The 25,557-nt window shown below is 39.2% G+C and overlaps 2 protein-coding genes across 2 annotated transcripts in view; both read left to right on the forward strand.

Moving 5' to 3' along the window:
• Positions 1–1,671: 1,671 nt before the first annotated feature.
• On the forward strand, positions 1,672–10,724 carry PRPF38B (pre-mRNA processing factor 38B). The gene is made up of 6 exons (XM_015534990.2): positions 1,672–2,215; positions 5,074–5,142; positions 5,430–5,581; positions 5,662–5,722; positions 8,157–8,380; positions 8,677–10,724. The coding sequence occupies exons 1-6, from the start codon at positions 1,937–1,939 to the stop codon at positions 9,536–9,538; spliced, it is 1,647 nt and encodes a 548-aa protein (XP_015390476.2). The 5' UTR covers positions 1,672–1,936; the 3' UTR covers positions 9,539–10,724.
• Positions 10,725–24,315: 13,591 nt separating this feature from the next.
• Positions 24,316–25,557, forward strand: part of FNDC7 (fibronectin type III domain containing 7) — a 28,665-nt gene continuing 27,423 nt past the window's right edge. Inside the window, exons 1-2 of the mRNA XM_015534995.2 lie at positions 24,316–24,378; positions 24,903–24,921. Coding sequence (XP_015390481.1) covers positions 24,316–24,378; positions 24,903–24,921 — 82 coding nt within the window. The remainder of the gene's footprint in view (positions 24,379–24,902; positions 24,922–25,557) is intronic.

Below are 25,557 nucleotides of genomic sequence, written 5' to 3' on the forward strand. Positions count from 1 at the left end.
TTAATGTAAAATAAAGGATGATCATTCATGTACTGTCTAACTCTATTAGTCACTCCAACCCTTCATTTATCATTTATCTTTCCTTGCATTGTCATACTATGGTCTCCCAGTTTACCTCCTACTGCTTTATCTTCGGTCTCCTGCTGGTTCATCTTCATCTAGGTGTGGATTTTTCCCAAGGTTTCTCTTACCCTTTCCCCTCCTCAGTGTCTAGGCCACTGAAAGTGAAGATCTCCACTTTCAAACTTCCAACCCCAATAGTTTCTAGGAAAGAGTAAATGATAAAAAGTGCCACAGGGGCTCCTGGTTGGCTTAGTCCAAAGAGCATGAGACTCAATCTTGGGTCCTGAGCTCAAGCCCCACGTTGGGTATAGAGATTAAACAAATAAAACTTAAAAAAAAAAAAAAAAGTGCCACAGAAATCATATAGGACGAAGAATGAAAAAGTCATTGAATTTTGGCAATTGGGATGTCACTAAGTGAGCCATCCAAGGTTTTGAGGAGGGGTTTTGTACTTTTGTAACAAAGAATCTGGCAGTACTCTGAAGAGTACTGAAGAATGGATTGGAGCCAGAGAATATTAGGAATATTAGCATCTAAAAGCAGATTTAGGGGTTTAATTATGTAGCCCTTGGATTTAAACATCATTAAATTCCTAATGTTTCAACTTGGCATTCCAGGCATTAAACAGTGGCCCAATTCCAACCAGGCCATTACTCTCCCTCCCATAAGCGTTATTTCCCTGCTCCTGTAACTGGGCTATTTTCGCTCTAACAAACCTGATCTTTCCTGCTTCTACATATCCTCAGGGTGATCTCTGCTGATAAAGCTGAGCAGCCTGACAGGATCTGTAGAAACTTAAGTGCTTTTTCGCAGCTTTCTCTTAACTCCAAATACCATTAATCTCTCTAGGTTAACAATAGCTTTTGAGAGACAAGACCGATTTCTGACTCATTTTTACACCTCCCGCCTCCTCAACCCCATCCCCCACCCCGTCAATGCCTCGCCCAATGTTTACCACTCAGAATGCATCCGCATAATGAACTAACTCGAGTAAGGAGGAAAGAAAATGCACCTAACACATACTTGGAGAACTCTACTAGTCGCTACAAGTACCGTCGCTCTTTTAATGTTCAGATGTTTTAACAGCCCAGCACATTTTCCAATCTTACAGCTGAATAAATTTAGGCTCAAACAATAAATCCTCCGGTCGTACCCTACATCCGGCAGACAGAAAGATGTAACAATTGCATCGGAATCACATGGAGGAATAAAGTCCTGATCATCCTTCCTTACAGAGAATCTTAAAACTGAACTCAAGAGACGAAGGTACTTCACAGAAGTCAGAGTCACGAATTCGCAAGCATATATCCATGCGAACCCTTTCCTGTCCGGCTTTCAAGAGGAGAAACTGGGCCCGCAGCCCAGATCCTAAAGCATAGGAACTGAACCTATAACCCCTTCCCCTGACTCCTAGATTCCCAGGGGAAATCTCCCGAGTCGGGCACCGGTGACCACCGAGGGGACCTCAGCGTGCACAGAACGTGCGGAACTAGGAAGAGGAATTTCCAGCCCAGCTGGGCGTCTCTGATTGGCTCCCGGCTCATCTTGGAACTCTGGGGCGTGAGGCGTCACTTCCGCCGGGCCCGCCATCTTGTTCCCAGGGGCAGTTGGCGGAAGAGATCGCGCTCCGTGGCCGCCGGCTCGCCTTCTGCCGGGAGTTCTCGCAGCTCGCGTCTCGGCGTTTGCTCTCGATCCAGCGTCCATTCGTCGGCGTCCTCGTTGCCCTCCCTCACCCAGCCGGGGGACAGCGAGGCGGTCCCCTCTCCCGACGGCGTTCCATGGAGTAGGGTCCCGGACCGTTGTCCCGAAGAGCGAGATCGAGCTTGGCCCCCCTCCCCCTCCCTTCTCCCTCCCTCCTTCCTTCCGCCGCAACATGGCTAACAACAGCCCCGCGCTGACAGGCAACTCGCAGCCGCAGCACCAGGCGGCCGCAGCCGCGGCCCAGCAGCAGCAGCAGCAGTGCGGCGGCGGTGGCGCCACCAAGCCGGCGGTCTCGGGCAAGCAGGGAAATGTGCTGCCGCTGTGGGGCAACGAGAAGACTATGAACCTCAACCCCATGATCTTGACCAATATCCTGTCGTCGCCTTATTTCAAAGTGCAGCTCTACGAGCTCAAGACCTACCACGAGGTGGTGGACGAGATCTACTTTAAGGTACGAAGAGTCTTGGCCTTGGGGGGGCAGGGGGCGGTCGGGTTAAGCTCGGAGGAAGGTATACGGTTGGGCGGAGGCAGCCCTTGAGGTCTGAGCATTTGTAGGTGCGGGAAGGTGGGGAGGGGGAGCGGTGGCCAGTAGTCTGCCAGGGAGGGGTCAAATGGGGGCCGCCCTCTCATTTCTTTTTCAGATTTTTAGGGCTGGGAGAGCCCGCCGCTATCGAACTCTCCTCCCGCAACCTCCTGCCCACCCCTGGGGGGAGTTGGATGGGAGGGTAGAAAAGAGTAACCATTCTCTCCAGTTTACAGCTTTAAAATTATTCTTTTTGACGTGCATCTACTCAGCGCCAACTTGTTGGTGCTTCTCCCGCTCACCCTGGGCCAGGGCGTGTATTGACTACAGTGTTGGCCTCGTGTTGTTGGTATTCTCTGTCCGACCCAGACAGGGAAATGGTCAGTGCGTGTTGCGGGTGGGGGTGGGAGGGTTGAGGGTGGAGAGGAGCCAGTGCAAGAGGTGTGCAGAAGAAGGCCTGGAAATTTTCCCAGCAGGAAGTCAGGAGTAAGTGGTCTCAGTAACTTGTGCATTGGGCTTATTTAGAATTATCTGGGCCCTGGGCTTCTGCGGCAGGGTCGGTGCTGGCTTGGCTGTGCTGGGGAGCTCACCTGGCGCCTCCTCACTGCACTCTTGTCTCAGTTCTTGTTTCGTTAGCAGGATTGACTCAGTCTTGCAGCGAGGCTCGGAGCAGCCCAGGGTCGCAGGTAGAGGTATGCACTATTAATCATGCTCAATCGCCATAAATGCATTTCCCTGGTTAAATGAACGGCTATTTAGGTATTTTTTGGCCATTGGTTTTGGGCTTTTCTTCACCAACTAGATAGGTTTCCTCCACTTACCTGCAAATTATATAGTTTAAAAATATCTTCCAGGCCTCTTACGGTTAATTAATATTTTAAGGAATATTAATAATAGAATTAATGACCTTTGAATATTTTAGCTAGAGCATCTAATAAAATACCATCCATTTTGTTTATTTGACTCTGAAAACACTTGACAGACCACATAAAGTATTTTCTGTGATCTGAACATATCTGTAGAGGTGTTAGCAAAAGGAAATTCTCTTTATTTGCTTTTAGGTTATATTTTATCCACAATCTACCCCCCCCCCCTTAAGTGATTAGGTTATCAAAGGATTTGAGATAGTTGTTTTTTTATAGAAAGCCATATTTTGAGAATACAGTTCAACCTTGGGTATGTAAAGTACACTGAAATTTTGTTATCCTTTTACAAGAGTATTGTAAGTAATTGTAATACTGTGAACTAGGTTTTTTTTAGCTTTTAAAAAGGTAAGGTCTTTTTCAGCATGAATACAGTATGGTGAATATTTAATTCTTAGCTTTGTGTAGTAAACTTCAATTGAAAATTGGGTTCCTGCCCTTTTTGTGGCAGGTTCTGTTTAACAATACAGCAAATGTTACTGTGATAGAGGAAAAGTTTGTTTTCAAATTTCAAATACTGTGTTTTGAAAACTTAAGATTATACTAGAAATAATTTAAATTTAGTTGTAAAATTAAAGACCCAGGTTTTGTTATCAAGATGTCCAGATCAAATAATTACTGAAATATGTATGCTTCTAGTTTTAAGTCGGATTTTGTCTTGCATCCACCCCTTTGGCTAGCTGGGAAGGAATTGAAACATCTTTAATATAGCAAACTGGGGGAACGAAATGAAATAGTAAAGCAGTGCTGAGGAAAATAGTGTAGAGCTCTAAATGCGTGCTTTTCTGTCTGAAGCCACTGAAAAAGATTATAAAATGTAATCATGGATGGGTAAAAATACAGTTTTAGAAATGCATAGTGAAAGAACAGGGTTTAATTTTGTTTTTATTTTAGACTAAATATGGATCTTATTTTTCCAAAACACCTTGAGTTATATGTTATTGTTAATATTCGTTCTTTGCTATTTTTAGGTAAAGTATGTGGTTTTTATAGGGTACTCACTTCAACAAAGACGATATTGTATCGATTACACTTAATATAATGAATGACTAGTCACACTCAGTTTTTTGGCAGTTTATATTATGGGGAAAATTGACTTGGTTCATGTAATTAGGCTGAAAATAAATTACACACTAACAAGAATGATCTGTGTAGGCGTGGTCCTTGTAATTTCATCTTTAATCAGGAATGAACATAATGCCTGTTCATGGTAAAAAAAAACCCAAAACATACAAAGTTCCATAATTTTGCATTACAAGTAACTTGTTACTGTTTTAACGTACATACTTCCAAGTCATTTGTTTTATAATGTAAAATTTTAAAACCATAAAATTATCAAGGGTGTTGAAGAATTTTTTTTGAAATAAATACTAAAACTTCATTGATTCTATTTATGTATTTATGTATTCATTTTATTTATTTATCTTGATCCTTTTTATTTAAATTGGAGCCTTAAATCCAATTTAAAATGAGAATTTTATTTTTTTAGGCAACTCATAATAAGATACAAAGTTGATCTGTTATCAAATATTTTTTACAAGTATATGAGACTACTAGAAATCTCTTGGCTCCACACGTATCCGCTCTCTACAAAGCTATTTTAATGGAATCTCTGCCCATAAAGCTGTTGAGGTTTTGTTAAGCCCTGGAAGTTTTATTGGTGCTCTTTAAAATCTAAGCAGTTTTTAAAAGATGTTTTAAAGTTTAAAAGATTTTAAACAAAATACATGCATCATGTCAGAATACCCAACTTCCAAACATTTGGAAGAAGCTGCTCTGATATGGAATTGGGTTTACTTTAATCGTGGTTTAAAAAAAAATTCAAAGTATGAATGTTTGTTGTGTTCCTCTTTTCTATTTCAGGTCACACATGTTGAACCATGGGAGAAAGGAAGCAGGAAAACAGCGGGCCAAACGGGGATGTGCGGAGGGGTAAGTAGAAGTACGTGCATTTTTCAGTTTTTCTGTGTCTGATAACTAAGTTAATATTTAGGAAACTAAAAGTCTGACAGTTACCAAATGGCAGTTGACAAAGCTTAGAAGTTTGTTTTTTTGTTTTGATTCTAGTGTCTGGTGAATGGGGTTAGAAAAGTTACTATTTATTAAAGCTCCATTCTCAGTTCTGGATTATATCTTGTTATTAATACCTAATGGGATGAATCATTGGTGTCAAATGTCTCTGTTAATTTACTATTTTATCTTAACTGTTTCTCCTAAAGGTTCGAGGTGTTGGAACAGGAGGAATAGTTTCTACAGCTTTCTGCCTGTTATACAAATTATTTACCCTGAAGTTAACTCGCAAGCAAGTGATGGGTCTCATAACACACACGGACTCTCCATATATTAGAGCCCTTGGATTTATGTATATAAGGTAAGCATGCATTTATCTACATTTCTATTAAATATGTCATTTTAAATCACATAAGCCTAATCAATCTTTTGTTATTCTAGGTACACACAGCCCCCTACAGATCTATGGGACTGGTTTGAATCCTTCCTTGATGATGAAGAGGTATGTCAACAAGGGTAATAATTAGTTTTCTTCTGATTATTCTCATGTTTTTAATATCTTTTATTTATTGGAGGCTTAGTGTTTTTCAGAATTTTCTGTAGTTAAATTTATTTTACTCATACTTTTGGAATGAATGTCCTTTTACTAAGGCTTCGTGGACTTTATATACCTTAGGTTAAGTTTCTTAAATTTATTTTTCTTAACTGTTTAAGTGTGTTTTGGTAACAATTGAAAATTTATTCTTTCTAATTACATTTTGTATATTGCATTGATCTGACCTGTGCAGTTGATAGTGACTTTTTAAGTGGGCCATGCTCAAGATTGAGGCGTTAAGACCTGTGCATACAATACTAATTATAGCACTTTCTTCTCCTGGAACTTTTCAGTTCTTTATGCTCTAACTTCTTGCACATGTTAATACTCCCACTTGCATAGAAGTGCAGAGTCAAAGAGCTGAGTGGGAGTTAAATAGGGTGAGAATTTAGATGACTTATTCAAGATGATCAAAATATTTGAATTCTAGCTTTCTGACTCCTGATATACTATGCATATTTATAAAGCCAGAAAAAAACCCTTTTTTAAAATTTGTACTTTAGGTTTTTTTAACTAAAAAAAATGTTTAAAGCAAGCTCTACACCCAGCGTAGGACTTGAATTCATGAGCCTGAGATCAAGAGTCGCATACTCTTCTGAGTCAGCTAGGCGCCCCTTTTTGTTATTTAATTATAAATCTAGTTTACCATTCAAGCTTAACAAGGTTGAGCTTGTTACATACATTCAGAAAGTAAAAGTTACTTTGGGAATCGTAATTATGTCAGATTTAAATCATATATACATATATTGATATGTTTACACAGTGAAGTCCAAGATCTCAAAAGGTACTTAAAACATTCCTGTATTGTCTATACATAAGCTCCCACCATTTTGTATTTTAAGGTCCATAAAGTAACCTTTGAGTGCTATGTTTTAGTAGTCCTATTTAAAACATTTATTCAGGGGCGCCTGAGTGGCTCAGTCGGTTGAGCGTCCGACTTCGGCTCAGGTCATGATCTCGCGGTCCATGAGTTCGAGCCCCACGTCAGGCTCTGGGCTGATGGCTCAGAGCCTGGAGCCTGCTTCTGATTCTGTGTCTCCCTCTCTCTCTGCCCCTCCCCCGTTCATGCTCTGTCTCTCTCTGTCTCAAAAATAAATAAACACTAAAAAAAAAAAAATTTATAAAACATTTATTCAAAGGATTTATTAAAGGGTCATTCTAATAGAGATTTTTCTAGTGTGTTTTTGTTAATTCGTGCACACCTAAAAAAAATCTCACTAGTGTAGATAGACAATGAGAATTTTTCTCTGCATTTTTTTGGTGGGGGCTGTTTACTGAATTGTTTGTATTTTTGAAGAAGCAAAAAACATACTAGGTGATAAATCACAATCTTTAAAATTGTTTTTCTTTTTAGATGAGATTTTTCAGGCCAAAGCACTTCTCCCTTCTATATTTAAAAAGCATGTTCCTCTTTATGATTGGTATTGTATTAGGTTTGTTTCTGAATGCTTCTATTTAATCTGTTTTTTATTGTATTTACAAACCTGAGGATCTCTATTTAAGCTAACTTATTGTTTTCTTCCTTAGATATCTGCAGCGATTATATTTGGAAATACTGTATATCTGAACACTTAAATGTGTGTGAGTGCAAGCAGTTTTACCTTTAGCTCTTGTTTTCCTGTTTAGATAACAAATCTCACTTTCCTTGTGTGCTTGCACTATAGGTTTGGGACTGACAATAGCTGACTAACATGTCCTGAGCTGTGAGAGGGCATAGCAAGAAGGCCTTCATGCGGTAATGACCCTTTTCAGAGACAATGGTCATCATGGATTATGCGTTTCCAATTATTTGTTCATTTATTTATTTTCTACATAACTCTAAATTAGAAACCTCACTGCTTCATGGCAGTTGGTTTGCTATTGCTTCCAGTTTTATTAGGGCTTCATTTTATATTAGAGCTGTTAAAAGATATCTTTAGACATGATTGTCTGAAGTAGTTCATACGTGTAGTTAGGCTACAGTGCTAGGAATGATGTGTGCAGACGTGTCCACAGAAAGAAATACGTACTTAGTAGGTATGTGGAATATTAGTTTAAGTTTATTGTTCCACAGAGTTTAGTAATCTAAGGGGCTGTTCCATACTCCTTTTAACTGAGTGAGCTCAGTGCTCTTTATGCCCACGAGGCTGCAGGATTTGTTCTCACCTGCATGCACACACTAAGCCCAAATATTTCTCTGTATCGTTCATTGCCAGATTAGTAGGGTACACAAATTAAAATTTTTCTGTTAGAATTTTTTGTATTTGAGATTCCAAAGATGGTAATATTTTTATAGTATTCACATACGTATTGAAATTATTTTTTTTTTTTGACGGCTAGGGTATCTTTTGTGTTTTTGTAGGACCTAGATGTGAAGGCTGGTGGAGGCTGTGTAATGACCATTGGAGAAATGCTACGGTCTTTTCTCACAAAGCTGGAGTGGTTTTCTACCCTGTTTCCAAGAATTCCAGTTCCAGTTCAGAAGAATATTGATCAACAGATTAAAACTCGGCCTAGAAAAATCAAGAAAGATGGGAAGGAAGGTGCTGAGGAAATAGACAGACATGTTGAACGCAGGCGTTCGAGGTAATGTAACTCCTTGAATTACTTTAAAAATAGGCTTTATACAAAGGTCCTTGGAAATCAGTGGCAAATTCGTAGGAAATTTTATGCTGTTCATGTTAGTCAGCTTTTATGCTGTTCATTTTATGCGTTTGTCACTTTTAACCCCAAAAGGTCATTTTCTGCCTTTCAAGGCCTTTAATTGTTCCTAACGTGTTTGTGTAAGTCTGGGGATATAAATAAATAACACTGATGAAAGTTAAAGTTTTAGGATATGTTTTATTCATTGAAATGTTTTTCTTTCCTTTTTTAAATATTAGGTCTCCAAGGAGATCACTGAGTCCACGGAGGTCCCCAAGAAGGTCAAGAAGTAGAAGTCATCATCGAGAGGGCCATGGGTCTTCTAGTTTTGACCGAGAATTAGAAAGAGAGAAAGAACGCCAGCGACTAGAGCGTGAAGCCAAAGAAAGGGAGAAAGAAAGGCGAAGATCCCGAAGTATCGATCGGGGATTAGAACGCAGGCGGAGTAGCAGAAGCAGGGAAAGGCATAGAACTCGTAGTCGAAGTCGGGATAGGAAAGGGGACCGAAGGGACAGGGATCGGGAAAGAGAAAAAGAAAATGAGAGAGGTAGAAGACGAGATCGTGACTATGATAAGGAAAGAGGCAATGACCGAGAAAAGGAGAGAGAGCGATCGAGAGAACGGTCCAAGGAAAGGAGAAGTAGAGGTGAGGTAGAAGAGAAGAAACACAAAGAAGATAAAGATGATAGGCGGCACAGAGATGACAAAAAGGATTCCAAAAAGGAGAAAAAACACAGTAGGAGTAGAAGCAGAGAAAGGAAACACAGAAGTAGGAGTAGAAGTAGAAATGCAGGGAAACGAAGCAGAAGCAGAAGCAAAGAGAAATCAAGTAAACATAAAAATGAAAGTAAAGAAAAATCAAATAAACGAAGTAGAAGTGGCAGTCAAGGAAGAACTGACAGTGTTGAAAAATCAAGAAAACGGGAACATAGCCCCAGCAAAGAAAAATCTAGAAAGCGTAGCAGAAGCAAAGAACGTTCCCACAAACGAGATCACAGTGATAGTAAGGACCAGTCTGACAAACATGATCGTCGAAGGAGCCAAAGTATAGAACCAGAGAGCCAAGAAAAACAACATAAAAACAAAGACGAGACTGTGTGAAAATTTTTTTGTAAAAGTGGATCACATTGAATCCTATAAATGTTTGATTAAATCTGCTTTCTTTTTCTTCCTCCCGAGTTGAGATTGTGCAGTAGTTACGCACTCTTCAAGCTCCCTGTAGGCTGCATTTTCATTTCCTCTTTTGTGTAGGGAAGTGCCTTTGTAATCCCATTTATTGCATTGATGTTTTCACCCAATTGTTGAGTTTGATACATGATGCACAGATTGTTCTTGCATTTTTATTGTTTAATTGTTTTTGAGATGTACAGTCTGTACATATGTCCTGAAAATGTTTTAATTCCTTTGGCATGGTTGCCATGTTGGTTAAATTTGTATAAGGCAATAAACTGCCACTAATTCTATTTTTGTTTTGTAGGTGTGGGATTATGGTTTGTGTACTGAAGTTAGCATGGCTGTGCTTTTCATAATAGAATGCTAAAGACTTTGAGAATGGATCTTGGATGTCTTTTATAGGAGAATTTTGTGCTTTCAGTGTTCATGAAGGCAGCAGTTGTAGGATTAACATTCTTGTCCACTGTATATTATCTTGGAAGGCTCTTGTTACTATGTTACACTTAATATTCTCCACAGTTAACTTTAGAGAGATTCATGACAAGTTCGTTTCTGATGCAGAGGTTTCAATTAGGCTGTGATTTGATCAAAAGTCCTTTTAGCATTCTACCTCAAAGGGACACTGTTAGTATGCCTAAAGTTTATTCACTTAGCTTTCCTTTTTTATTTGAAAAAATTCATGACATGTAATCTTTTTTTCTTGAATTTATCAGATTTTAAAGTACTATATTAAAGGAGAAAAATAATGTCTAAAGCCTAGCATTCTTGCAGCAACCCTGTACTAACGTGAAATTGGGAGAGGGTGGGGCAGATGAGTAGAGAAATAGATTCAAGCCTGAAGCTTCCAAAGCATTTTTATAAATGGGAAATACTTAAATTATGAAACCGCTTGATATAGTGTCCTTTTTTTAAAATTCAAAACTTTTTTTATTGATAATGAAGATTGCTGTTTGAGTTTTTAAACTTAATCTAGAACAGAGAAGTATTAAAAGTAATGCTATGCTGCATTATTTAAGATTATCAACAAACTATTTGATAGATTGTTCTTATGACTTGTATTCTGATTACAGAGAACGATCATGAGTGTGGAATAAATACTGGATTAAATCCTTTATTCTGGGTGTTGGCTTTCGCCCCACTTGTCAGCATTTTTTTAAGTATTTTTGTTGTGGAAATTGAAACAGTGTTAAGAGTCCCATTTTGTGTAGAGGGTTAGATATCTCAGTGCCCAGATGACCAGTGAATTTTAAACGTGTAGACTAGAATTGGACATACCTGATAGTAACCCTTACTAGGTTCTAAATAACAGCGGTTCCCTTTGTCATTGGGTGTTCTCTGTGTCACTAGGTGGTTCTTTGGATTGGAGGATTACTTAGTTTTCACGTCAAAGGTGCTTATTGAGATACTTTGCACTTGGATCACATATTAGAATCCTTTAAAATTTGGACTTGAAGTAACTTTTATAAGATTAACTCATCTAGTTTTTCTTAGAACAAGAAATGGAGGTGCAAGGTGATTTGTTCAGTCAGTGCCAAGACAAAGTGAGTGTATACCATATTAACATGTTTTATCTCACTGTTCATATTGGCCAGCTTGATGGGCACTCAGAAGCCACCTTGCAAAAGTGTTAAATGGGGCAAACAAGTACATTTTAATGTACAAACAAGTCCCTTTATGTATCGGCTTAACATTTGTACCTACCTAACTCCAGAAAAATCTCATTAAATGAAGGAATTCCTTTCTGAAAAATGCTATGCTTTTTTCTTTTAAATAAGTTCAGTCATGCCTTTTCAATTGAGCTTCAAGTAAATTGGCATGACATAGAAATTAAAAAAGTATTTTCAAGTAATGAAAGGAGATGTACATTGAAAATATTTTTAGCATACCTAAATTATGGTGCTACTCCTGAATATAGTTCCTCCTGAAATACTAATTTAACCTTGTATTTTAGGTAAAATGTGGGAAGAATTTATTTCAGATAGAGATAAAAGTACTATCAAGCTGTATTTGATTTCATATGATTTTTAATGTTAAGTTTGCTCTTGAACACTTTGATAAGTGGTGGAACATGTTAATACTAATTGCTGCCAAATATGATTTAATTTGGAGAGAGGCTTCCTGAAACACTGGGGGAAAATGGCTGTGAAAAAGACCTCTCAAAATTTTTATTTTTTTAATATTTATTTTTTAGAGCATGTGAGCAGGGGAGGGGCAGAGAGAGGGAGACACAGAATCTAAAACAGGCTCCAGGCTCTGAGCTGTCAGCACAGAGCCCAACGTGGGGCTTGAACCCACGGGCTGTGAGATCATGACCTGAGCCAAAGTTTGATGCTTAACGGACTGAGCCACCCAGGTGCCCTTCAGAATTATTTCTTGGAACATGAGCAAACTTGAAAAGCTTTTGATAGAATTATAAATAGCTTCCATCCAGTGTTCTCAGCTTACTGAAATGATTTTACCTTTTCATGTATTAACGTCTTTCACCTGTTTTCTAATGTTCCATTTGCAATTAAATACTATACATGGGCTAGTATATTCTCAATCTTGAAATTTGAATGTAAAATTTTCATTTTGATGATCAGTTTATAATGTTTGGTGGGTTTGGTGCCTTAGCTCCTCTAAGGCAGTGTGGTTTGGGGAGAGGGTTTGGTTTTTGTTTTTGTTTTTTGTTTTGTTTTGTTTGGAGAGAAAAATGTGCATGAGTTGGGGAGGGGCAGAGAGAATCCCAAGCAGGTTCCACACCCGCAGCACAGAGCCAAAACCAAGAGTTCGACAACCTGTTAAGCCACCCAGGCGCTGCCCCTTTAAGGCAATGGTTCTTAGCCTTTGAGTTATGGGTTCCTTTTTAGGAATATAATGAAAGCTACAAATCCTGTCTACAAAAATAAAAGTACTCTTAAAACTTGCTTGTAATTTCACAAGAACTAAATTGCCCCAGGGCTTTTGTGATGTTTTCTTTTTTAAAAAAACTGTGATTAGGTGAACAGTAGTTGGGAAGGAATAGTAAGTTTAAATTCCTGAGAGTCTACCAAAGGCAATAGCTTTGGGGTTGTTTTGTTACTTAAAAGGTGAAACAGAAAAAAGCTAATGGTACTCCCCCAAAGAGTTGTCAAATATGAATATAAATAGTTTTTAATTTGGGCAGGGATGAGCCCAGACATCAGTTTATATTTTCAACTGATTCCAATGTGCAGCCTTGATTACACAACTGACTTAGTTGGCCAGTTCTCACTGGTTCTGTTGACCAGTTAATGGACTTTAAATTGGTTCTGGTCCCAATCTGATTCCATCATGGAAATGATGAAGTCAGCCTTGAGTAATCCAATTACAGGAAGAGTGTATTTTTATGGAGAAGGAAACACTTTTCCTGATAGTCTCAGTCTCTGAAATTCCTTCACTGCATCCTATGAGATCTTACAGTGCTTTGTGAATACTATCGAAGTGGCATTTTTTCATTTTAGGATCACTGGCATTTGTTACTGTTGGAAGCATGACAGCATGCATTAAAAAAAATGTTATTCTCATAGCCAACTTAAAATCCATTGTTGCTCAGAGCATTCATAGTCAAATTTCTGTTGCACAGGTGGAGTATTCGGGTTAGGGGAGGTTGTCTTTTCAGCCTGTTGAAAGAATGAGTTCTATTTGTTCAAATTGAACAGTTGACCTTAAAGCATTTCGTATACACAAACCATGAAGTTTTGTTTTTTTCTTTTTTTAATCACAAGTACCAGGAAAAGAAAAGCCATCACAAGGAAATCTTCACTTAAGCTTCCCTGACGTACAAATACCAAAAATCCACTAGTCTAAAGCTAGTTTTCCTTGGTCAGTACTTGTTCTGGCCATTCTGAAGCTGAATTATTTCTCCATTGGGTCCCTGAATTTAGTGGCTCCCCCACAAATTCCACCAGTCCTGTCCTCCCAACATCCCTAGTAAATATATAATTAAAGTGAGAAAACATGCTTGCTGAGCAAATGCAAGAGAAGTTCTCTTGCCCGCTCTACTTTCCTCCTATTCAGAAATTCTGAAGTCACAGATAAATGTTTTCACTCATATGTGGAACTTGAGAAACTTAATAGACCATTGGGGAAGGGAAGGGGGAAAATAGTTTCAGAGGGGGAGTCAAACAGAGACTCTTAAATACAGAGAACAAACTGAGGGTTGAAGTGGGGGGAGGGGAAAATGGGAGATGGGCATTGAGGAGGGCACTTGTTGGGATGAGCACTGGGTGTTGTATGTAAGCGACGAATCACAGGAATCTACCCCCAAAACCAAGAGCACACTGTATATGCTGTATGTTAGCTAACTTGACAATAAATTATATTTTTTAAAAAATTCTGAAGTCACCAGTGTCCTTAATAATAGTAAATAGATGACATTTCTTAAATGCTGGACTCAATCAGCCAGTCCAGCTACTGGGTCAGTGAGCATTCCTTCCTGAATGAAATGCTCTGTCTGACCCCCGTTCTGGGAAGTTGAGTTATGCTGAGCCTTGTGCAGGAACTGCACGGATTTGTGGTTGTACCAGTTACCAGTTTATTTCTTCTCAGTTCCTGAATCTCTCTTTGCTTGGTGATACCGGGGCTCAGCACTCCAAACATTTCTTTTTGCCTGCTAGCACAGTACTAAACTTGTCGGTAGAGGATACTAGAGGGATGCTGCAGAAGAAAAGCTTCTCATCCTGGTTGTGTGTTCTTGCTTCGGCAGTGTGTGGGGGCCAGTGGCACCTCGTGGGAGGGCGTTTCCCAGCGAGTGCACTGGTCCCCCTACCAGCTTCCCAGCAAATCTTAAGTGGGCCACTTGCCAGCAAGTCTCAGTGACAGCCCAGTGGGTTGCCTCTGAACTAGTTTTGTTGACACCCTCTCCTCTCCAGCCCTGGGCTTCAGTAGCAAACAGTGGGTCACAGCCACGCCCTCTCCAACAAAGTCAGACTCTCAGTCTTGCAAGGGAAACTGTTCCAAATTTGTTCCTTACTTGGGTCACTTGACTCAGCCCTAGACATATCGGCTGCTCCTATACCCACTACTGCTGTATTCATGAGCTCTCCTTACCCTTACTAATTAATCCCCTGTTACTAGGTACTAGTTCTCTATATCACACTTTCCCAGTTCAAATTCCCGTGTCTCCTTTTTGGACTGGACCCTGAATGATACAATGGAATAAGATAACAGTCATAAGGGTGCCCACCTCATTCGTTAGGTTGGTTGATAACCCCTAGTATAAGGGGCTCAGCCCATTAAGTTTGCTGGGAAGTTTTTAAGTGAATCAGACTGACTCCTTACAGAATTTTGACTGAGAACTAAGAATTGTCCAATCCTTAGAAGAATGGATAAGACTTGTGTAGTTGTTATATGAGGATGAAATGAAAAAGATGGCACACTAAATACCCTGAAGCACCCTTACTTCCTGCAGACTCCAGTTGGATTTTGTTTTTTCTTTTTTTTTTGGTCTGGTCATTGGCTATCCTTGCAAATTCTTTTCCCCTTAAGATGGCCTGAGTTTCTCTACCTTGGAACCCACAAGCCTAACTCTGGTTTCTTTTATCATAACCATCAGAGATCCCTGATCAGTGGATGTCTACCTGACATTTCCTTGACATTTAATTCTTATCTGTGCTTGGCACCAGTAAGAAAATATCATCTTCTTGATTGGACTTGGCAAAGAAGTCAACAAAGCAGCTCTAAGTGCAATTGCTTTTCCTTGGTAGAAATTGTCTGCCCGGGGGCAGAAGGGGGATATATAGGTATGACGGAAAATGAAGTATGAACTAGGGCCACTGTAAATCTCACAGTGTCCAGTTTTTTCCTGGACGATTAATCCTACTCCATGTCCCTTCTATATCATGAAACAACTTTTTAATTTCTCCTATAGTCTATTTCAAATCTTCACTAGTTTCTTTTTTAAAAATTTTGAAATTATTGTTTTTTAATTTACATCCAAGTTAGTTAGCATATAGTGCAACAATGATTTCAGGAGTAGAGTCCTTAATGCCCCTCACCCATTTAGCCCTTCCCCCCTCCCACAACCCCTCCAGGAACCCTCAGTTTGTTCTCCATATTTAAGAGTCTCTTCTGTTTTTGTCCCCCTCTCTGTTTTTATATTATTTTTGCTTCCCTTCACTTATGTTCATCTGTTTAGTATCTTAAAGTCCTCACATGAGTGAAGTCATATGATACTTGTCTTTCTCTGACTGACTAATTTTGCCTAGCATAATACCATCCACATAGTTGCAAATTGCAAGATTTCATTCTTTTTGATTGCTGAGTAATATTCCATTATATATATACCACATCTTCTTTATCCATTCATCCATCAATGGACATTTGGGCTCTTTCTGTACTTTGGCTATTGTTGATAGTGCTGCTATAAACATGAGGGTGCATGTGTCCCTTCGAAACAGCACACCTGTATCCCTTGGATAAATGCCTAGTAGTGCAATTGCTGGGTTCATAGGGTAGTTCTATTTTTAGTTTTTTGAGGAACCTCCATACTGTTTTCCAGAGCAGCTGCACCAGCTTGCATTCCCACCAATGATGCAAAAGAGATCCTCTTTCTCCGCATCCTGGCTAACATCCATTGTTGCCTGAGTTGTTAATGTTAGCCATTCTGACAGGTATAAGGTGGTATCTCATTGTGGTTTTGATTTGCATTTCCCTGATGATGAGTGATGTTGAGCATCTCTTCATGTGTCGGTTGGCCATCTGGAGGTCTTCTTTGGAATCCTCACTAGTTTCTTAAGTCCCCTTCTCCACCTCCATACTCATTCTCCCTTCATCTACAGAGACTATCAGATTAAAAAAAAAAAAAATCCCTCAACTTGCTGTCCTCTCTCCCTCAAATGACAACATTAGCTGCAGTCACATCTATCCTGTTTTCCTCCTTACCTCTCTCACTTTTTATTCTTTGGTTAAATGTTGTAAATTCTGCCCTAGACTTATACTTCTACATTCGTGTGGCACAGACTGCCAAATGTCCCATATCCATTCTTCCTTTTTCCACAGTGATAGAATTTTTTGACTGTGTACACCTTTTTCTTCTTTCAGTTTGATATAGCCATGAAACCAACTTTCTGCCCAATGGGATGTAAATGGCAGCAGGAACCTTCCTTAAGAGCTTGTTGGCATAAAGTTCATCTTTCTTCCTCTCCCCCTTTACTGAATTTTGCTGCTTAGAATTTTGATATGATAACTGGAACTTTAGTTTGGAACAAGAAAAGGAAGACTTCATCCTCAGAATGGCAAACTAAAAAACTGAAAGGATCCTGGGTCTGGTAGACCCCCATGAAACAGAATTGCCATACCAGCTCTCAATGCTCTGCCTCCACTATTTTATATCAGAAAGAAACTTGTCGGGGCACCTGAGTGGCTCAGTTGGTTAAGCATCCTTCTCTTAATTTTGGCTCAAATCATGATCTCTAGGTTTGTGGGTTCGAGCCCTACATTGGGTTCCACACAAACAGTATGGGACCTGCTTGGAATTCTCTCTCTCTCTTTGCCCCTCCCCTGCTACTAAGCATGTTCTCTCTCTCTCAAAATAAATAAATAAACATTAAATAATAAATAAATAAACAAACAAACAAATAAATAAATAAATAAAAACGTTAAACATCTGACTCTTAATTTCCACTCAGGTTATGACCTTACAATCCTAAAATGGAGCCCCATGTCACACACTTTCTCTCTCTAAGAAAAGGAAAAAAAAAAAAAAAAAAGATTTTCTCTCCCTCTGCCCCTGCCCCACTCATGCGTTGTCTCTAAAATAAAATTAAAAAAAAAATTTTTTTTTAAAGAAACTTCTGTTTAAGCTACTTTCTTTATATGTTTTTTTTTTGTCACTCTCAGAAAAGCATGATCCTGACATTACAGTTTTTATATCTGAAATTATATACCAAGTAACAAAGCCTAAAATATGTAACATTAGCTCCACAAAGGAGGTCGGATGTCAGGAGGCATAGACACAGGTATTATGGGCAAGAAAGCTGATGTCTTTTGATATGCAGAATCCTAACATTTTCTCTCTTTCATTCCAGACTTTTGTCTTTATTTTTTATTTTCAGCTCCTCTCCAGGCCTTTGGATTATTGGCTAATTTAATTTTCCTAGCATTACCCAACAGGTACACTGAGAATGTTTAAACAGACTCCCTCTTGTAGCCATTCCCCCTCTAGATGTCCTGGCTCCATACTCCTCAGGACCTAAACTCCAGCATGTACTGCTTTGCAGAATTCTGGCCCTGAAAGGAGAATTACAGACAGTTGGCAAATTTAGAAATGTGAAGTTTTAAAGTACATTTATGTTACAAAACAATGGCTTTATTGGCATTGTTTACCAGTGGAGTGTTCAGCAGTAACACTCATAACCCATTTCAACAACAATCAAGAAGTTGACATTAGCCAGAACCCAGTTTGGTAACATAAAATCATTGTACCTCCAGATACCGTTTCTCCCTCTTGGAACCTCCTAGCTTCTCTCAAGTTCATGTCATCAGATTCTACCATCCACTATCCCTCAGCTTGTGTCATCCACAGACGTTGAGAGATACTCCCCTAGAATTTTAACACTTATGGTCTAACGTGTGTCTCGATACCTCTTTCCTCACTACTCCTGCCACGATTCTTAGTGATTCCAGTATCCACTGACCAATGTTTCCAACACTCAGGACTCTCAATTTCTTGATCTCCTGGCCACCAGTGGTTTTTCCCTCCACCCGACCTCAGCTGCCGATTCCAACGTTTGCATCCAAGAACTGGCCATTATCAGTAACTGAAATTTCTCCGCAGCTTCCATTTCAAACATCCCATTCTCTAATTACCAACGCCCAAATTTTCTCCTTGCTTTCCTCTAATACCCTTGCCAACAATTCTTTGACTCCACTGGGGCCTCCTATCTGTTGTCCCTGCCAGCTCTTCACTCTCTACGGCACCCCCTTCAGCCTCACTTCCTTGGCTGCCACAGTCTGATATCATGCGTCATTTCCTCATAAACGCCCTCCTTTCCCTTCCTGCAGTCTCTCTCCATCATACTTGCCTAGGTATTTCCTAGTCCTAGTTGGATACAACCCTCAGCCTTCTCTGTTACCGAGCACCAGTGGCTGGACATGACTGGAGAAAATTTACGATCGTGCTGACTGGCGTCTCTTAAACTCATGACCATAAACCTCCGGAACCTGGGGCTCATGTGAACCTGAGAGCTAGTGCCCTTACAACCTCACCCTCGCCCAGCCCTGGGGGATGCCGGAGTGCTCCGTTCCCGTCTCCCCTCCAGATATGTCCTGAATTCAGGCAAGGGGCACTTCTCTTCCTTCATCTCCCAGTTCATTGGATGTGGCTGCCCCAGAAGAGGGTGTGACTTTGACTTTTTTTGCCAAGGGCAAGTCTGAGAGACTGAGCCTGAGCCGTGATCACAAACACTCCCTACAGCCAGAGGGATGAGTGCTCGCTTTGCTGTAGCCTAGCGCTCCTGCTCCTCAGGTCCTTTGCCCTTCTTTTGCCCTCTGCCTGGCATACTCTTTTCCTAGGTTTCCGAAGGGCTCATCCTCACTTCCCGGAGGCTCTGCTCCAGCGCCTCATTGTCAGAGAAGTCTTCCCTGACCACAGTAAATAAACTCTACCCCTCAATATTCTTTCTTGTTGCTCTGCTTTATTTTTCTTCATAACATTTGGCAACAACCAAAATATTAGACATTTATTACTTTAGCTGCCTATTTTGGTCTTTTCCTACTAGAGTGTATGCTCCATGAGTATAGGGCTTTGGCTTGTTAATGTTTATATCCCCAGGGTCTAGAATAGATCTTGGTATACAGTAAGTAATCAATATATCCTTGTTGAATGCACAAAAAAAAAATGCCTTGAATTCAAAGTAGCCAACTTGTAGAAGGCAGAGTAGTTTAGGGAAGGATCTCAGAGTGTTAGAGTTAGACTGGTTCTTTTTTTTTTTTTTTTTTTTTTTTTTTTTTAGTGTTTTTATTTTTGAGAGAGAGAGAGATAGAGAGAATGCAAGTGGGGGAGGGGCAGAGGGAGAGGGAGACAGGCACCCTAGGTGCTCCCTGGACTGCTTTTTTGTAAAAAAAATTTTTTTTAATGTTTATTTATTTCTGAGACAGAGAGAGACAGAGCATGAGTAGGGGAAGGGCAGAAGAAGAGGGAGACGCAGAATCCGAAGCAGGCTCCAGGCTCCAAGCTGTCAGCACAGACCCCGACAAAGGGCTCGAACTCACAGACCGCGAGATCATGACCTGAGCCGATGTTGGACGCTCAACTGACTGAGCCATCCAGGCGCCCCCAAGACTGCTTTTTTAAACAACTTTATTGAGATATAACTCGGCTCTTCACTCAGCATAATTTTGCTGAAGTTCATCCAAGTTGCTGCGTGTATCAATAGTTTATTTATTATTCCTTCTTATTGCTGAGTAGTATTCCATGTTTCATCATTCATGGGAAAAGGTTTTTTTATGTTTCAGTATGAAGCAATACCATGTCTTAGTCATATTCAGGGAATACCTGTATCCTAGTAGCCACTTATGGTGTGCATCAAATAAACACTAAGGGACATACTTTTCGCAACCTTTCTCTAAACATTGGAAACTTTTTCAACTCTCAAGTTTTCACAGTGGCAAAAACATGGGTTCAATTATGCCACAGCCAGATTCGTTAAAAAAAAAAACTAAAAACTTTCAAAATTAAGATTCCTATTAACCTTAAATAGTTCACTGGCCTCTTTAAGAAAGAAAATGTTGGTATCTTTGAAATTAAGTTTACAAAAAGAGAAAAGAAATTCTGGTAACTCCAGGAGAACTTATACCTGCTGGAAAACTATGAACTGTCTTGTAATAAAAGCTTTCTGCTTGATGTATGAGCTCATTTAAACAGGAATTAGAACAATCCCAGGTTTCTGGTAAGATGGGACACATATAAAAAGATCCACTCTCAGATTAATAGAACTGGATGGCAATTTTCAAAAAAACAAACAAACAAACCTTTGCACGGTCATGCATCATTGTTAGAGGAGCTAGATTTTTTTTTTTTAATGTTTTATTTATTTCTGAGAGACAGAGAGAGAGAGAGAGAGACAGAGTGGAGCAGGGGAGGGACAAAGAATAGGGAGACACAGAATCTGAAGCAGGCTCCAGGCTCCTAGCTGTCAGCACAGAGCCCGACGCAGGGCTTGAACCCACAAACCATGAGATCATGACCTGAGCCAAAGTCAGATACTCAACTGACTGAGCCACCCAGGCACTGCTCCTCTTTCTTTCTTTTTTTAAAAAAAATTTTTAATGTTTTAGAGGAGCTATTGTTTCATAAATAAAAAGGAATCATACAGTTTTTCCCCTCACGAAATGCTCTTCCTTTACTTTCAAACAAAACAAACCCCAACTATCTCCTAGGCTCAGCTCCAGACCCTTCTCTACAATTCTTCTAAACACACAGCCCACTGTTCTTTCTCCAACTCATGACATCTGTGAGACAGCACTTCTCATGTACTGCCGCGTGAAAATTCTATTTGAGATTCTTATAGCTGAGCATCTACACTGAGTTCCAAGTTTCTATCTGTTGTTTATTGCCAGCTTGTTTATAAGAGCAAAATAAACCTGGGAGCATCTTAAACTCCTATAATGTAGCATTTGGTACATAAATTATAATTAGCACTAAAGAATGATAATATAGGCATGTAATTAATGTTGTAGAAAGATGTTCACAGAACATACTAATGTCTATTATTGTATTGTCACTGTCAAGCACAAAAAACAAGCATTTTCTGTATATGAAATTATGACAATAACAACAAAATATACATAAAGGAGAGAAATTAAAAAGTTAGCAATCCAGGGTTATGTATTTTCCCTTTCTTTTTATTTTCTATTTATTTGGATTTTTTCCCCCAAAAGTTTAGTGATAAACATGAGCAATAAAAACAACAGCCAAAAAAAATAATGCTTGTTTGTTAATTTTTATTTAGTTTTGAAGGAGAGAGAGAGAGAGAGAGCATGAGTGGGGGAGGGACAGAGAGAGAGGGAGACACAGAATCCGAAGCAGGCTCCAGGATCTGAGCTGTCAGCACAGCTGACAGGGGTTTGACGAGCTGTGAGATCATGACCTGAGCTGAAATCGGATGCTTAACCAACTGAGCCACCTAGGTGCCCCTCACCCCAATGCTACTTTGAATATTTGTGTAGAAGTTTTTGTATGGACATATGCTTTACTTTTTCTTTTCTTTTAATTTTTTAAAAGTTTATTTCCTTTGAGAGAGACAGAGACGGCATGAGGGAGGGAGGAGCAGAAGGAGAGGGAGAGAGAGAATCCCAAGCAGGTTCCTCATGCTGTCAACACAGGGCCCAATGTGGGGCTCGATCTCACCACCGTGAGATCACGACCTGAGCCAAAATCAAGAGCCGAACACTTAACCAACTGAGCCACCCAGGTGCCCTGCTCATTTTTTTATTGAGTTGTTAGTTTTCTTATTAGGTTTTGAGAGTATATACATACATACATATACATTTTTTTAACGTTTTAATTAAAAATTAAATATGTGATTTGCAAATATTTCCCCCCAGTCTGTGGTTTGTCTTTTTATTCTCTTAATAGTGCAGAACTACTTGATTTTATGAAGTCCTATTTATCAATTTTTTAAATGGATCATGCTTTCAGTGTGGTATCTAACAAATCTTTGCCTAATCTATGGTCACAAAGATTTTTCTTTTCTTTTTTTCTTCTAGAAGTGTTACAGTTTTAGGTGTTATATTTAGGTCCATAATCCATTTTGAGTAATTTTTTATGTGGTGTAAGGTATGGATCAAATGTAATGTTTTTTGCGTATGGTTATTTAATCATTCCAGTATCGTTTATTGAAAAGACTACCCTTTCTCTCTTGGATTGCCTTTTTGCCTTTGTTGAAAATCAATTGCCTATCCATGTGTGGATCTATTTTTGGACTCTCTACACTGTACTATTGATCTATTTTGTTCCATTGACGTATCTGATTTGATGCCAATCCTTGTAATTATTTAATCCTGTCTTAATTATTGTGGTTTCATAATAAGCTGAAGTTGGGGGTGGTAAATCCACTCCATTTTACTCTATTTTGGACAGAAGCAGATGTCAGAGCGATGAGTTTTAGCCTCAGATCCACCATTTAATACTTGTGTGATTCCATACGAGTCAATTAACAATGTTTATTACACATTTGCATATTTTTTATTATTAGAATTGAATATTACAGTGTTTGGATTAAATGCTTATCAAGAGTTTGAACTAGATGATGGCTCTGGAAATAAGAAGTGCTGGAACTACAGGGTGGTGCTGTGGATACATGAATGGTATTCATTCAGGGTATCTTTCTCTGCACAGGGACATCCTCCTGCCCTTCCATCTTTTTATTTATTTATTTATTTATTTATTTGGGGGAGAATACAATCAGGGGAGAGGCAGAGAGAGGGGCTAGAGAGGATCCTAAGCTGGTTTTGCGCCGACAGGAGTGGGCCTGATGTGGGGCTTGAACTCACGAACCGCGAGGTCATGACCTGTGCTGAAGTCAGGTGTTCAACTAACTGAGCCACCCAGGTACCCCCCTCCACTTTTTTAAAGATATGATTGACATATAACGTTGTGTAAGTTTGAGGTGTACGATGTGTTGGTTTGGTACATTAATATATGGCAATGTGATTACTATGATAGCATTAGTTAACACCTCTATCACATCATACACTCATCATTGTTGTATGCGTTATGAACAATTAAGATTTAGCAACTTCGAAGTTCTTTAATACAATATTATTGACTATAATCACTATATTGTCCATTATATTTCCAACACTATTAAGTTTATATCCTTTTTTTATGTTTATTTATTTATTTAGAGAGAGAGAGAGAGAAAGCAGAGGAGGGACAGAGAGAGAGAGAGAGAGAGAGACAGAATTCCAAGTAGGCTCTGCATTGTCAGCACGTGGGGCTCGAACCTAGGTTGAGATCATGACCTGAGCCGAAACCAAGAATTGGACACTTAACTGACTGAGACACCCAGGCGCCCTGTAAGTTTATACCCTTAAACAACATCTCCCCGATTCTTCTGCCCCTCAGGCCCCTGACCTTTCATCCTAGATATTGAAGCTTTGCAGCAAATTGCTCCTGACAGCAGAACTGATCACTTTGTATTGCAACAACCACAATAAGAACAACAAATAAAGATGAAAAAGAATGAATAAAACCGGTCAGGATCCCCCAGTTTAAGATGATCATTCCCTTATATCAATAGTTTTCTATACAGCTTTGTAAAATTTTATTTAGAAAAAAAATTTTTAGGGGCACCTGGCTGGCTCAGTCGGAAGGGCATGCGACTCTTGATCTTGGGTTTGTGAGTTCGAGACCCAAGTTGGGTGTAGCAATTACTTTAAAAAAAGCTTAAAAAAAAAAGTCTTTTAAAGAAAAAGAGAACATTCTACATATACCTCGGAACACAGATTACAGTAGTTTTTTGGCCAGTTTGGTGTGGTTTTTCAACTCTTCTTTTTTTCAGTCTTCGAAACACCTGTCCCTGCCAGCCTCCAGGTGCCCCCAGTTACGAGTCTGCTTGCACTAAAGGGGAGGAGCTACTTCCCAGAATCTGCTCCTAACATTGCTGCCCAACAGCCCAGCCACCGGCAGTGCTGCCCTCCTGGGGACCAAAGAGGACCCTGATCACTCTGCTGTGTGCCATGTGAGTCTTATATTCACCAGGATGGCTGGCAGACCCAAGAAATGTTTGTCTTTCATTGGATTCAGCCTTATCTGTCTTAAAATGGTGAGTTCACAATTCCAACCCACCTGCAACTATTTAGGGGGGAACAAAGACATTTATTATCTCTCTCTCTGTCTCTGTCTCTCTCTTTTTGAGAGATTAGTGGGTGGGGAGATAGAAAACAAAATAGTTTTGGACCATACCAAGATTGTATATGCTTGCATGTTTGAAATTTAATGCAATTTACTAGAGAAAGAAAACAAGATTATCATTATATTTTAAGAACAAAGATTTCTGAAAAATCTGTCAACAGCTACTGACTTAGTTCAATAGGCAGATTCAGGGAGAAAAATGAAATAGTAATGTGATCTGTTTCCAGCCTCTAAATTCTATTTAGGATTCCTTTGGGGTAGATTTGAGTTTGGGAAATAATTTGTGCAAATAAATGCTCTGTATGGATTCAGATATTGCTCGCATTACGAATGAAAATGTTGTGATACACTTATTACTGTTCCGATTTATGTTTTGCATTTCCCCAAGTGGTATTTTTCTTCATGGTTCTAATTTTTGTAAACTTTCCTTTTCAGGTTGCTTCAGCAAATACAGGTAAAAGTTTTTAAAACGCAAGTTTTCCCTCCCCATATTTGATTTTAATTTCCATTGTTAATTCTTGGGCTACCCTGAAATAGAAAAGCTATCTCAGAAAAATATTCAACATCTCCTGAGTGTTCACACTGTGAGTGTAACTGGTAAGACAAATACATGGACCAAACTTACAAGTCCTCATAAGATCTTCCTATTGAGTACTTAGATGTATAAAAAGTAATGTAGTGATGGATTTCTCAAATTCAGTTAGTCATTAGTAAAATATTATGGTGATTATCATTCTAGCCAAAGAAATAAAGTTTTAGCCACAAATAGTGAAAAGTCTAATTTATATAATTTTTCTTATTTGTATTCTGAAGAACTAGAGAAGAAAACTAGACATGTTTTTGAGTAAAAGCTTAGGATTCTCTACTTTTATAAGAAAGGATTTTACACTTGTAATAGTGCATCCTTAAAATACAGAAAATGAAAACTTAGGACTAGAAAAAGTCTTTTAAAAAAATTTTACCATCATTTTTGCTGAATAAATGACTAAAGCCAAGGATAATTTCTTTAGAGGAAATTTATAGTCAATGAGATTTCGATTATTTAGAGGACCCATGTAATATTGATCATATCACCAATAAGGTCTCATAG

The sequence above is a fragment of the Panthera tigris genome, chromosome C1, assembly GCF_018350195.1.
Source record: "Panthera tigris isolate Pti1 chromosome C1, P.tigris_Pti1_mat1.1, whole genome shotgun sequence".
Classification (NCBI taxonomy): Eukaryota; Metazoa; Chordata; class Mammalia; order Carnivora; family Felidae; genus Panthera; species Panthera tigris.